At 47.7% G+C, this 15,136-nt stretch overlaps 1 protein-coding gene across 1 annotated transcript in view; it reads right to left on the reverse strand.

Annotated features, from left to right (window-relative positions):
* DHRS12 (dehydrogenase/reductase 12) overlaps positions 1–13,372 on the reverse strand; it is a gene marked incomplete at both ends in the record, with an annotated part of 36,982 nt that extends 23,610 nt beyond the window's left edge. The window contains 5 exons of the mRNA XM_084235689.1: positions 359–440; positions 1,808–1,900; positions 7,232–7,314; positions 8,999–9,132; positions 13,317–13,372. Of these exons, the coding sequence (XP_084091815.1) occupies positions 359–440; positions 1,808–1,900; positions 7,232–7,314; positions 8,999–9,132; positions 13,317–13,372 (448 nt within the window). The remainder of the gene's footprint in view (positions 1–358; positions 441–1,807; positions 1,901–7,231; positions 7,315–8,998; positions 9,133–13,316) is intronic.
* Between the last annotated feature and the right edge of the window lie 1,764 nt (positions 13,373–15,136).

Consider the following 15,136-nt stretch of genomic DNA (forward strand, 5'->3'; position numbering starts at 1 on the left):
ACTTGGCTGAAAGTTCCCTTAGAGGCAGTTTTGTATATTTGCACTGCCCACCTGAGATGGGCTTGCCCTCTGCTCCAAAATAATGTCTATAATGAGCCTTGAGATTCCTAGAAAAAAAATGCTTTCACAATACTTAGTACTTCTGGCACTAACATATGTTATAAAAATCATGCAAAGAGAGTTCTATGAAGAAAAAGAAATGTCATGAAGGATAAATGTAGAGCAAATGCTATCAGGCCACACACCAAGACCCTAAGAAATTGATCGATATTTTTCTGATCTTTCTATGATCTCTTTCTGCTTATCTATGTCTATGCTTATTTTGCTAAAAATAAATAAGAAAACTGTTTATACTTACCCAGAGTATTGGTAGCGAAGTTTTTTTCAAGTCCATCTTCTGTGAGCTCTCTTTTATTGACCATGCAACCTGCATTATTGATCTAGAAATTACAGTTCCCATTTCAGAATAGGGTCAAAAGATCCGTTTCCAAACCTCACACCTCCACTGCCACCAGTCCCACCCACATTCAAGTGATGACAATTTGGCTCAAGTGGCCCTTCACTCCAAACTCCTTCCAGGAAAATGCCACTGTGCAGAAGACCCAGCCACAGAACTGTGCAGAGATGACCAAGTAAGATGACTTGGCTGGGAAACCTAACTTCTTCACAATAAAGTGCTCTGGGAATCTGTCTAGCCCAGTGCTATCCATTAGGAGTATGCAATTGTAAGTCTTATAGAATGTAGCCACATAAAAAGGTAAAAATAAACAGATAAAATTAATTTTAATATTATACTTTCTTTAACTCATATCAAAAATAGAATCATTTCAACATGTAATCAATATAAAGTATTAATAAGATAGCTTACACTATTTTCTTTCAAAGTCTCCAAAATCAGTTTATTATTATACTTAACAAAACATCTTGATTTGTACTAGCTATGTTTCGAATGCTCCATGGCCATATTGGACGTACAAAACCAGATGATGGCCCAAAGAGATATTCTGGAGCAGATAAGAAATTACTGGATAGAAAAGCAGCTCAGTTCAAAGCGGAAGTGTGCGGGGCAGATGGTACCATTCCTAGCCCCCTCCTCCCGCTCCTGCCCTAGTCTCTTGTGTTAAAGATTTGCTTGTCTGTTTGAGGCATTCTTTTGGAATGAACTTTTGCGTTTATTCTCCCCTGAGCCTCTAATTTTAATGCATCAATCCCAAATCTACAGAACTTAGGAATACAGGGCCTCCCCTGGTGGCACAGCAGTTGAGCACTGGGCTGCGAAGCTGCCCGCAGCCTCTGCAGCGCCGGTTTGATTCCTGGCCACTGGCGAGGGTCCCACATGGCATGCAGACCTCTCTTGCCGCGTCAGCTGCTCCTCTCAGCAGTGTATTTTGTCAGTCTGCCTGTTCTGATCCCCGCTCTGGCTCTGGTGAATTCTCTCACCCTCCCATGCTTCTGACTGTATCCAGTGCTTGTATAAATAAATAAATAAATCTTTAAAAAAAAAAAAAAAAGAACTTAGGAACACGGGACCCGGGTGTATTCCTAAAACCATCTCATTTTTATAAAAAATGGGACATGTCCTTCTTCCCACAATGCTTACCCAGAGGGGTTTCCTTTCCTTTTTCCACAGATCTACCCCAAGAGGTGGTTCTCTTGAATCCAATGAACCATTGATTACATGAATAATCCCTACCACAAAGAATTCTCACTATGAGGCCCATGTAAATACCAACAAAAATATCCACATCCACCTACAAGAAATGCACACATGTGAGATTTACTCTCTACTTACAATTATAAAGCTTACCAGAACATTGAGTGTATGTTCTTGCTTGAAAGTTTCAGCAAATTTCCATATTTTCTTGGGATCAGACAAGTCCAAAATGTGCAGAAAGATGTTCTGAACCAGAAAAGAAAAAAACTTGTAAAGCTTCTTTAAAAAGATACAAACTGAGGCCTCCCCGGCGGTGCAGCAGTTGAGCGCTGGGTTGCGAAGCTGCCCGCAGCCTCCACAGCGCTGGTTCGATCCCCGGCTGCTCCCCGGCCACCGGAGGAGGGTCCCACATAGCGCGCAGACCTCTCCTGCCGCCCGCTGCTCCCCTCAGCAGTGTACTTCGGTCCTTCTGCCTGCTCTGCTCCCCGCTCTGGCTCTGGTGAATTCTCTCACCCTCCGCCCTTCTGACTGTACCCAGTGCTTGTATAAATAAATAAATAAATCTTAAAAAAAAAAGAAAAATAAGTTTAACAAAAAAATAAATAAAATAAAAAGATACAAACTAGTATTTTTTACATTAAAAAAATACATATCCTTGGTTTTAAACATCAAATAACTTAGGATGATACAAAATGGAAAGTAGTATGTGGTATGTGTACCCATCCCATGCAAATAGAACCAGACTATACATTTTTTGAGATTTATTTTTAATTTTTTTTTAATCTAAAAAACACTGGTTTATAGCATTGCATTGGTTTATAGCATTACATTGGTTTCAGCTGTACATCATTATAAATCAACATCCATATATAGTACATTATGTTCACCACTAAAAGATCAGCCTATATGTTGTTCTATATCCTTTTCACTTAACGATTATCTTTTGGAGATTTTCTTGTTGTTGTCTTCTATAAAGTGATCTTATGGCTATATAACATACTTTTCATGGATATTTCTTAGTTTCCCACTGTCAATCATTAATGTGTTCTTGTCAATACTTTCCTGTTAATACAGTATCTAAGACACATCATAACTCTAAGGCACATCATAACTCTAAGGCACATCATAACTCTAAGCTGGACAACTTCCTCTATGACTTGATCTTTGCTTAACAGGTTCTGCCTTGGGTTATGTCTCTCTCTGGACACAGCTTCCTCCCCCATTAGCTTTATAATTCCATGTTGGATGCCCCCCCCCCCTTCCTTATGGTAGCTGACACAGACACACATACAGATGATTACTGTACATTGGTTGCTTTGTCCTTCTTTTCCTCTGTACCTAGCACATGAATTAAACTCATTTTCTCAGTATCCAGTGAATGCAGGGGTTCACCCCTGACCTCCAGGAGGTGAATGTGATAGATCACCAACCCAAGCCTGAGATTCCTGCTGCTTCAGACACTCAAGAACTTAACCTACAGATGAGATTCTGAGCAACATCCACAATTCCTATAATAAAGCAGAGAGCGCAGTGCCCTACCTCAATTTCTTCATTAACTGAGTCACAGAATCTGCGGATATATTCAGAATTTCTTTCTATTAATCTTACAGCATTGTTTTCTAACGCTGACACAAAGGTTCAGAGAATGAGCAAAAAGAAGCAACCCCACATTTTTATGACTCACTTTGAATACCATACTCACTTTGAATACCATATTCAGCTTAAATCTGGCACAATTAAAAATTCTATCCTTTACCTTCAGAGGATAGGAAAAGCATTGTCTGCATATTCCTATACTCTTTGAAAGTCTGCAAAGGCCATGGTCCAGCCAGAGTGGATACAAAGGTTATATCTGGATTGGCCACGAGCAATGCCTGCAAACTGAGTCTAGAAAATCCTTTATCGTTTCTTTCTTTAAAAAAAAAAAAGACTTATTTATTCCTACATACAAGAACTGGGGTACAGGCCAAAGGTGTGGGGGGTGAGAGGATTCACCAGAGACAGAGTGGAGAAAAGAACAGGCAGACTGACTGAAATACACTGGTGAGGGGAGCAGCGGGCGAGACAGGAGAGGTCTGCCGTGCCATGTGGGTAGGTAGCTCCATGGCGGGGGGATCAAACTCGTGCTGCAGTGGCTGCAGATAGCTCATAGGTTGTGTCTTAACCCCTTGTGCCACCAGGGAAGCCCCTTTATTGTTTCTTTCTAAGGGCTTTTCTGCAACTGCCCTAAGACTCCCTCTCACTCAACAGGGCTGCCTAACCTCATACAAAATCATGATTCAAAAAGCAAATTTCAAGTGAAGCAAAATCATATTTATGTGGAATATTTCACAAACTCTGGGTTTTCTGAAAGTAACTGCAGTGTCTCAAAATTAACAGGAAGTAGCAGCAGGGAAGATAGACTCTCTGTACCAGACAAATCAAGCATGGAGACTGGTGAAATGAGGCATCATGAGAATATGAAGGAAGTCATCTGTCTCCTTCTAGGGAAAATAGGAAACCAGAGACACACAGGAGAGGCCAGCAGTCTGCTGTGAGCAGGAGAAGGAACTAGAGCAGGTACGTATGTGTAAAGCCTGATCTGCTGATCTATGCAAAGCAACATGTGTTCTACATAAGACTACATCTTACTATATAAGACCTACATGTGATGACTTATGACTGACACGTGACTACAGGGCTGGCCCTAGAAGCCACTGGGCCCCATTGCACTAGCTCTTTAGATCCTCGGATACAAATTTGTTTACTGAAACAGAACAAGACTCAAACGGGATTGAGTGCTATGGCACCCTGAACTTCCCCTGCTGTAGCACATATGCTATGTAAGGGCCTAGCAGCAACCTCTTTCAACAAAAGGAATTGAATTCAGGGGCTGGTTTCCTATGGGAAGATGAGAACACAATTGGGACTGGTGATGTAATCAAGAGATCAGCTATAGTGGGAAGCGCCTACCAGCTCTGGCTGGAGGAGATGGTGTGACCCAGGCCAGGAGTCAGGGTCCCTCCAGAAGGAAGAATCACAGAAGAGATTTAGCTGTCACCAGGGAAGCCAAATATCCTATTTTCCACTGCTTCCTACCCACCCTCTTCCTCTGACATCTCCCATTGACTAAACCCAACAGACTGATGTGGGCAAAGAAGCACATACTGTGGGGTCTCCTCTCCCACCTGCCCTCACAGTGATACGGAGCTGAGCAGACATTCAGGGGGCTGGCACAGGCTTCACCAAAAGAACTTGTCGATCACTGGAATCCTTCACAAGATAGTAAGAGGTTATCCCTGTCTCTACTATCTCCCTTTCCAGCTCCTAGCACACTTCCTATATATGATTCATAGCCAAATATATACCCAAAAGGGAGCAAGTATATAGCCCATTTTTCAGACGAGGAAACTGAGGTTCAGAGAAGTTAGGAAACCTGGGACTCAAGGTAACTAGGGCACTGAGCCCAATGAGTGCAGAACCAGGATTCAAATCAGAGCAAAGCTCCTTCCCATACCTCACACTGTCTAGGGTGGACCAGATGAAGCTGCAGAATGGAGACTCCTCACAAACAGGGAGGCACAGTGGGACCCTGGCAGAGGTTGGAGGTTACACTGAGTCAGGGACACCATACCCACAAGGATCAGTGGACAGGCCCTCTCATCCCTGGGCCCTCCCAGTTCTCCGAGCTAGAGGCCACTATAATCACCAAAGAGGCGGGGTTTCTGTGTTTGATTGTTTTTTAAGATTTATTTTTTATTTATACAATAGCTGGGGTACAGGCCAGAGGTGCGGGAGGGTGAGAGGACTCACCAGAGACAGAGTGGGGAGCAGAACAGGCAGACAGATTGAAAGCACTGCTGAGGGGAGCAGGTCTCTGAAGAGAGCTGAGCACTATGCTCAACCTGCTCCGTGTGTTAGGATCCTTTTTGTGTATCCTTGGGTGGGTAGGCAGTGGCCAAAGGGGTCTCTCACCCCACTCCAGGAAACACTTGCCTTCTTCTCTCATCACAATATCCTTTCCAAAGATGGTAGAGGGGGATATAAGAATGCGTCGAGTATTGGGCCTCCCCAGTGACGCAGCTGGTTGAGAGCAGCGCTGTGAAGCTGTCCGCAGCCTCTGCAGTGCCAGTTCAATTCCTGGCCTGCCAGGGAGATACCCACATGGCACGGCAGACCTCTCCTGTCTCGCCCGCTGCTCCTCTCAGCAGTGCTTTTGGTCTGTCTGCCTGTACTGCTCCCTGCTCTGTCTCTGGTGAATCCTCTCACCGTCCCACGACTCTGACCTGTACCCCAGCTCTTGTATAAATAAAATAAATCTTTTTAAAAAAAGGGCCATATTATAAACAAAACCACATTGTCAATTTTATCCACATAAATCCACTTTGTGAAAAATGTGGCCCACACCACAGCAGGCTGGTATCCAGAACAACCTTCTTCTGCCCATGGCCTGAGATTAGTATTCCTTGTGTGTTCTGTAGCAGCACAACTGAAAGTTATCAGCAGGCAGACAGCCAGCTTTCAATATCAACAAATGCAGCCCCCAGCACAGCGTCACTTGCAGACATTAGGGGAAGATTTAGAAACCCTCACGCTCATCAGCCCAGAGCTTCTGTAAGGCATCTGATAGCGGGAAGCTATGGAGGCCTAGGTGAGCAGGGAAAGGAACAACCACTTGCTTTGAAATGCCATTTTTTAAACAATGATAACATTCATGAGAAGATGCAGAATATTTCATTTTAGATTGCAGCACTTTCTTCCTTTGTCCATAGTCCAAGCCTAAGGGAGTGGAGTCCTGTTCACCTCTCCCTGCCAGTCCCTCAGTTGTGGACACTATGGGGCAGCAGCAAGAAGGGGGCTGCTGGAGAAAAAGCTCCATGGGAGACAAGGAGAAACTTCAGGAACAGAAGGAGGACATTCTGCAGTGAAACGGACAGCCATCGCTAGGACTCCTCTCCACTTTATGGATTTTATGTCCAGAACCAGTTTCGTGCATGTATAACCTATGCAAGTGCCCAGGCTTCACACTCAGAGGGCCCCATGCTTCATTCAATGAATGCTCTGCCTTCACTGTCTCAAGGTCTCAAATTTTACACAAGGACCCTATATTTTTATTTCCCACTGGGCCCCACAAATTATGCAGCCAGTCCTGCTTCTGACTTTCTCACAAAATTTGAGCCAGATCTGCAAGTTGTTGCTAGAAAATGACACTTATTACGGCCAAGATGTTGTTTGTTGTCACTCTATTAGAAAACCACTGGGTCAGTTTACAGCTTGGCTGAGTTACCCTTAATGTGTCTTGCTGACCCCGGTCTTCTGGGGTAGAAGCCCCAGCAGTGCCATTGTCCAGTATAATGTCTCCACAGCAGGGAATGGCCCCTACTTGCTGCCTCAGGGTACCCAGGTCAACTGTCAGTGCCCAAGCTAATTTGGGTCAACTCTGCTATTGCAAAACACAGCTCCAGGTCTCTGCTGCCTGAGGCTGCCTCCAGAGCAAAAACACAGGCACCGGCCATTGCCAGCTCAGGAAGCATGGACCCCTTTGCAGCTGACCACCGGAGGCGAGAAACCCCTGCAGGCCAGTGAAGAGCAGCTCACCTGGTTACCGCTCTCCCTGATGATCTCACCTTTGGCACCTTCAGCTCGACTTTGATCTCGACAAACCAGGTGAACTGTGCCACCTGGTGGAATTCAAGGAAACCTTCGTGAGTTATAGTGATAGCAGCCGAGAGGAGCTTTTCCAAATGAAGACTGAAGCCCACAGAAAGGAGACCTAGCATTGAGACTATTCTGGAAAATCTAGCTGATTACCCCCTGCAATGAGAGTAGCAGGTGTAATAGAGGGTAAACCTAAAGCTGCTCTCCTTGCTTCTCTGAGTAATTGGCAGTATATTTGGGATAATATCCTCTTTTTTCCCCCATAGGTATGAACATATGCAGGATAAAAAGTGCCTGCCTCGGTCACACCTGTCAAGTCGCATAGTACCTGACACGGAGGTCTGAACCTAGCTTCACTTTAGACTCACCTGAGGAGATGATAAGCTGCAGGTGATGGGCCCACGCTGGGATATGCTCTCAGAGCTCCCCAGGTGAGTCTAAGGTTTAACCCAAGCTGAGAACCACTGACCTAACATGTAGCAGGGACTCAATTAATATTTATTGAATGGTTGAATCCACAAATGGCACTCAGGCTATCCCAGCAAAGGCCATGCCATCATCAATCAAGCTTTATTTAAAGGCGAATACTCGGCGGCAGCAGTTAACAAATAATCACTACAAAGCCTGCTTTCTTCACTTAAAATAGCCTGCATTATTAAATGGGGTCTGTTTCATGGGAGGCTACAGGCTAACCATGTAACCAGCTCCTCTGCTTTGTCCTCCTCCCACGACACTTCAGAGTAACTCCCATAGTAGCTAAGATGCAGTTAATCCTGCCATGACTCGGCAGATAATTAAATACAGCTCCAAATGGTATCATATTCCCCTAGCAAATGCCTAACTTGATTTTAGAGAAAAATAAATATCTTGAGCATCTTAAGAGTGATAAATTCCCAACCTATTTCCCCACCTTCTGCTGGAACATCAATTTTGCCAGAGAAGAGGCTCTGGAGAGACAAGACAGACATTTCTAGTCACCGTGGTGCCATTCACTGACCCAGGGCAGGTGAGTTCATGCAGGAAATTTTGGCATTTACCAGAAGGAAGACTTTAGCTGACTGAATAATTTACAGGGCACCCAGAGAGACTCTTCACAGAATCAAGGTTAGGGAAGAGAAATAGGAGGCCACCCCAGCCACTCTAACCTGCAGGCCGGACACCAGGCAACCAGGAGGATGGAGGATGTTCAATGCACTCCCTTCTCGTTATTCTGGGTGCACTGGTTCTTCACTCGGGCCCACAGTTAAAGTGCAGTAGACTCCAGTCTCTGCCTCTCTCCCCTCACCCTTCATTCTAATTGAGAAGGCTGAGCTGGACCTAGACCAGGCAGTCATGTTCTATCAATAACAAGAGCTCGGGATTAAAAAAAACAACAAAAGAACCCCGATGCCCAGAGTGGGCTGGAGCCCCTCACTGCTCTTAATCATAAAGCAATGTTATGTGTGGACAGATCCTGGGCTCGCCTGCAAATTCATTAAGTGCTATGGAAAGGCTCCTTTAGCCATTCGCTCTGGCCACCTCTAGATGAAGTAACGCACAGCTCAGAGCTGGCAGCTGTGCTGATCACCAGGGACCACTGTCCAGGCCTTCTGGCCACGCTGGCTGGGCCCTGCTGATCTGCAGTGACACAGGGCACTCTCCCCAAGGCAGACCTGCTGTACGCTAGCCTTGGGGTACAGGGGACACACAGGTTAGCAGGCTGCTCACCTCGCTTGGCTATTTCAGTTGCAGTTGCTCTTCCAATGCCACTGTTGCCTCCGGTGACCAAGAAGGCTCTTCCAGGAACTTGGACTTCCAAGTCGTCAGGGTCAAAGTCCTTAGCTGCAGATTCATAGCCACTCCTGGAAGCAGCAGAGCCACAGAAGGAGTGGCAGTAAGGCGCGGGGAACACCAGCCACGGCAGGGCGAAAGCCTAAATCTGATGGACATTACTGTCTCTGCCAGCACATCACACAGTCCTTCCTTCTTTGGCCTCCAAGCTTCCTTCCCTGGTCTCACAAACAATACCTCCTCAGAGCCTACATTTCCTGTACCATTAGCTTCCTGGGGTTTTGAAAATATGTGAAGATACCAATAATTTAACATCCAAACTATCTTCCTCTGCCTGCCTTTGATACCAGGAAGCGTTCCCCTCCTTCCCCCCACCTTAAATCCTTGACTAGAAGGTTTTACATTTCCCCCATGGTGGGGGGGGGGGCGGCAATAGGAGGTGGGAGCACAGTGAGAGAAGGGAACTTGGGAGACCATTAATATCATGCTATTGCACAACAGGCAAGGTCTCCTACCTAGCTAGAGGGCCCTGGTTAGTGGGGGAGATTTGCAAATAGGGAATAGTGGAGGAAGAAGAAAAGGCTCCTTGAGGAGTGCAGGGTGTATACTGTATAACTTGAGGGGGCGCCATTCATTCGGACCACGGTAGGACAACCTTCTGGCAGCTGGCAGCAAAACCTGTTAAGGAAGTGCTTTTATTCATTTGCACAAAGGCATCATTTTAGATCAAAGCAACCCTGAGTTCCTTAACTGTTTCTTCTCTACCTTTTGAGATACCTCTTCTATCTTTATTTTTCTAATATTTCCTGGTTTTGAAATTAACTGAGAGCAGTGGAGGTAGAACGGAGGGGGATTCTCAGGAGGACACCCTGAGGGCAGACCTCCCCTCATACACCAGTAGGCTGGGGTCTCAGAACTTGCATCTCTCAAAAAGAGCTGAGTGGTTTCTCCCCTGAGACATAAAATGACTCTCCTATGAAAATTCTACAAGAATCCCAGCGCCTTCCCACATGCTGTGTTTACACACTGGCTGCCAACGGCTGGTCTCCTGCCCCACACCCTGGTACAGCACAACTGCCAATTACACGCCCTGGACCCTAGGGAAGAGGCCAAAGAATGTTTATGGGTTTGGTTTGGAAGTCGGTGCCACAGGAGCAGCCATCTCACAGTTGAGAAACCAAGAATGTTTCTGTTCCCACATCTGTAACTCACCAAGACAGTCCAGGGCAGCTCAGAGAAAGCCTTTTCCATTGCTTCTGCTGCTAGAGGCTCAGTTAGTGGGGCAAGAAGACTCAGTGACTATTCCTAAGCCTTCCTGAAAGGCTGACTTGAAACTAAAAATAATATCAATAACAAGGGCTTTGGATGGAAAACCCTAGGTTTAAACTGCAGCTCTGCCACTTAATAGCTGTGCCACCACATGTATTGGCTTAAGTTTCCTGAGCTCCTCATCTACAGAAAGGGGATAATAAGAGCTAACGCTGGGGCAGCCTAAATGAGCTAGTGTACGTCAGGCATTTAGCACCACTCTCAGAATTCCATATTTTTAAAACTGAGCTCCTTGGGCCTCCCTGGTGGCGCACGGGGTTGAGCGCAGCACTGTGAAGCTGTCCACAGCCTCTGCAGTGCTGGTTCGATCCCTGCCGGCCTCGGAGCAACCCACATGGCGAGCAGACCTCTCCTGTGTCGCCCGCTGCTCCCCTCAGCAGTGTATTTCGTCAGTCTGCCTGTTCTGTTCCCAGCTCTGTCTCTGGTGAATCCTCTCACCCTCCTGCGCATCTGGCCTGTACCCAGGTCCTTATATAAATAAAATAAATCTTAAAAAAAAAAAGAAAACTGAGCTCATTTAGTTCCCAGATCTTCAAATGACTAGGAACACTGTAAGCACTTCAAACTATAATCAAAGATGAAGCTATTTTCCCCCATAAGTGGGCTCCCAGCATCACTATGGAAGGATTTTCTTGCACAGGCAAATGGTTCCTCAGAGAGCCAAGGGCCCAGGAGTCAAGAATAGGAAGCCAGTCAGCAGTAGGTACAGGTGAGGAGCGAACGAGAGCTTTCCAAACCTTAACAGAGCCAGCAGAAGAGCAGGGCACAGAGAACATGTAGGGAACTGGCCCAAGGTCCCCTCTTCTAGGAGCATGGGGGCTTTTCTCTATGACTCCCAGCTAGAGATAACCTCAGCCTTTGGGCTTGATCCTACTCGAGGCTAAGGCTGGTTGAAGGTGGCTCCTGGAATTAAACTGCTTCCTCAAACTTGGCTGTCAGACAACTGGGCGGTGACAGGCTAGCCTGCAGGATGCGTCATACCCTTCCTCTGTCCTTTGCCTTGGGCTCTTTGTCTTTAACACTAGGATTCCATCCTGGTCCAGTCTGGGTTATTATTAACAACTTAAGGCTTCTGTATTTCCCTTCCCTCTTTATCAGTAGCAGGGAGGTAAGTGACTAGCCTAAAGTCCCAAGATGGTCGTGATAAGCCCAAAAGAGGTTTTCTTCTCTTTCAATACCCAGTCCAAGTCACCTACTACATCAGTGGTGCTCAAAAGGATGGTTTCTAATCTGGCAGCATTAGCATCACCTAGGAATCTGTAAGAAATGATTTTCTGAGTCAGACACTGAGCCCTGTGAAATCTGTGGTTTCACATGCCCATCAGGTGATTTTGATTCAAGCTGAGCAACAACTGTACTTATGTGTTCTCTAAACCCTCAAGGAGGCAAGCTCCCAGGCCTCTTTTTGACGTCAGCCCCTCCCCAAACCCCTTTACCCAACGTGGAATCTGCTTAGGTCCCATACCTACTTGCTAAGGGCTTAGAAGTCTGATTTTTTGTTTGTTTGTTTCTATTTTTCAATTGTCCTTGGTAAATCTTAGTGAACCTTAGTTTAGAAAAGAGTGACTAGATCCTGCTGCCTAGAACAGGGACCCAGTAATGGGAAACTTAATTAAAATCCTGGTGTGCCAAGAAAAAAAAATCATAAACCCAAACTATAGGCTCACATACGATGAAACAAAACAAGGTGCTATCTTACCCTCCAATTCACTAAATGCACAATAGCAGGAACCAGCTGACATGTGCTCGATCCCTTACCCCTTCACAAAAGAATCTGGGGAGAGATTTTTAGAAACTCCCTTTTCCAGGCTGGGAGCTGACTCGAGGTCGTCATGCTGTGTTCTGTGTAACATGGAAAGATCCAGCAAATAATGACCGCTGCCAGAGTACACTCCTTTGAAAGAAAGAGGCTGCCATTGTGTTCATGACTAAATCCAGTGGGCCAGGGCTGATAGCTACACTTCCCACCACTCTCTGCAGCACTGGCCCCTAAGGAGGCCTGCTTTCCCCAAAAGGGCGTGGGGTGAAGAGAAGGGAGCAATAGCAGCTGCCACGCCTTGGAATTCTGCCTGGTAGGCTGGACATTTGCCTGAGCTGCCTTCCTGATAAAAACTCTACTGCAGGGCGGAAAGAAAGTGTCTGAGAGATGACTGGGGGGGCAGAGACAATCACCTGGGGAAATCTTTGTAGAATATCAGTCCAGGTTGCAGTGCAGACAAATTGAATCAGAATCTCTACATATGGGTGCATGAAAACTGGTATTTTTAACTCTCCTGAGGTGATTCTGATGTTTAGACCCGGTGGAGAGCCACAGCAGGTGACTAGTTACCTCTAGATTGAAACCTTCATCTCGCCTCCCTCAGAACTGCCCTAACCCTCACTTTAAAAATACAATGAGAGGAGGGCCAGCTCGGGCACAGCGAGGGTGCGCAGGGGACCAGGGAGGTCAAGCACCTTTCACCAGCGCGCACTGGTGCACAGAGCAACACCCGCTCTGTAACCCGCGCTGGAACGTTCCAGCAGGAACCAGAGGTCACAGTCCACACGCCACATTTTATTAGTGAGCAAAAACACCCAGCAAAGAGGGCGGCCAGAACATCCGAGGGCCATCTGCAGGTACTGGTCCAGACTGACACCAAAGGCAGGACCTCGAGGGGCGCCGGGATTAACGCCCAGAAGGCTCCGAGGCGGCCGGGTGCGCCCCAACGTCAGCGGGTCCGTAGAGCCCCCGGACGCCAGGCGGTCCTGAGTCCCAGGCTGGTGCCCGCGGCCGCCCCGGAGAGCCGGGTCCGCGCGGGGACAGCGCGAAGCAGCGGCCGGCGCGTCCCCGCCCGCCCCGCGGGCCCGCGCTGCCCACGTGACCGCCCGCCCCGCCCCCCCCGGCCGCGCCCCCGGGCCCCCGGCACCGCGCCCGCGGCCGCCTTACTTGGTGTATTCGCGCAGCCCCTTGGCGAGCCACGCGGCGCTGCGGTAGAGCGACATGGCGGGGCTTGCGCCGCGCCCGAGTCTCGCGGCCCCGCGCTCGGGGTGCCCGGCCCCGCCCCGCCCCCCGGGAGCCGCCCGCGGTTACATCATCCCCGTTATGTAAGAGCCGCGGCGCGCGGGCTTTCTCCGCCGGGAGCGCGGCGGGTCGTCAGGCCCGACCCCCTGATCCCTCGGAAGGGGAACGGCTCCCTGGTGCGCTGGAGAGCGAGCCCCGCGCCCCCTGCTCCGGGCGGGGTTGGGCTGAGGGAGCGCCGGCCCTGCGGTGGGCTGGGTGGGCTTAGCCCCCGCGGGCTGAAGCAGGGTGTCGGCACGGCTGTGAGAACTGCATGCGTGCTGGGTCTGGCTGGGATGCAAAGATGGCATCACGACGCCTATTCCTAGAATTTGGCTACTTAGAAAATCACGTGACAAAGAGATGCGGCTTGATAGTGAAATGATTTCTCCATCTAATGGGCTTTTCCCCAGGGGTTATAGGATAACTCTTTTTCTGAGTTTCTTGCATAGTTTGAGCTCAGTAGCTAAGAGGAGGTACAGCTTTCTAGCAGGTGCAGTGAGTCAGGCTGGTAACACGGCCACAGTGACACAGCTGGCAAGAGGCAGGGCTGGGTTTCCTACCCCGGAGGTGAGTCTGTCTCTAGACTTTTCCTACTAGTTTTGCAACTTCATGCAGTGTCAGGGAGGGCCTCTTTACCTTGTCCCTATCTTCATCAGCCTTCCCCTACTTCCACCCCCAAGTCCAAATAGATACATAGTGTAAATTTGTTTTTTTTTTTTTTTTTAAAGCATGGTTGCTGTGCCAACTAATTTGCCCCCCCCCGCCCCCGTTCTGCCCTGTAGGAATCAGGCACCCCCATTCACATCTCACCCCCACCCCTCCATCTGGGTTAAGGATGGATCACTTGCTAAATTCTATAGTGGTTTACCCAACTCGCCCAGAGACTGAGCCACTCTTACATAAGATGTGTAGAGACCAGCTAACCAGCTAATTTAATGGTCTCATTATCTAGGATATGAGATCACTGCTCCCCTCCCAAGTGGGTATGTTTTTACTTCAGAAGAGCTTTAAATTTCCCCAGAACAGCTTGCTCTTCTGAACAGGACTGTGAGGTTCCTCTGCATTGCTCTTATTTCTGACAGAGTGATGAAAGGAAGTTTAAACAAGTGGCATTCTGCAAAATCACCCAGCTTGGTGTGACTTTCAATGCCTGTCCGGCTAGCCGGAAGAATATTTTAGAACCCCAGAGTTATACAACAGTGCTTTGAATACTCTGCTTTGTGTCAGTGATGGAAAAGGTGTCAGTCTGCACTGAATTCCTCTCACTGCCTCAGGAAATATGCTTTTGGCTCACAGAGGGGTGAGAAATTGTTCTGAACTGCAGGAAGGGCATTAGCAGCACCTTGAAGTAACAAGGGGTTGGGGGATCCATCTCCCTCCACCTGTCATGTGGACAGGGGCATGGTGCCCCTGTCAGGCTTAGTTTTCTTATTTGTAGAATGGGACTGAATATGCTCACCTCATGGGGCTGTCATGATATGACATTGGTAGAGCACTTAGCAAAAATACCTGATTTTGGGCCTCCCCTAGTGGCACAGAGGTTGAGCGCTGGGTTGTGAGGCTGCCCACAGCCTCTGCAGCGCCAGTTTGATCCCTGGCCACCGGCAAGGGTCCCAAAAAAAAAAACCAAAAAAAAAAAAAACCTGATTTCATATGAGGTAATCAAAAGTTGTTCAGTTCCCTGTTAGTTTTCTTCACATCCCTTT

This window comes from Talpa europaea (assembly GCF_964194135.1).
Source record: "Talpa europaea genome assembly, chromosome: 6".
In the NCBI taxonomy this organism is placed as follows: Eukaryota; Metazoa; Chordata; class Mammalia; order Eulipotyphla; family Talpidae; genus Talpa; species Talpa europaea.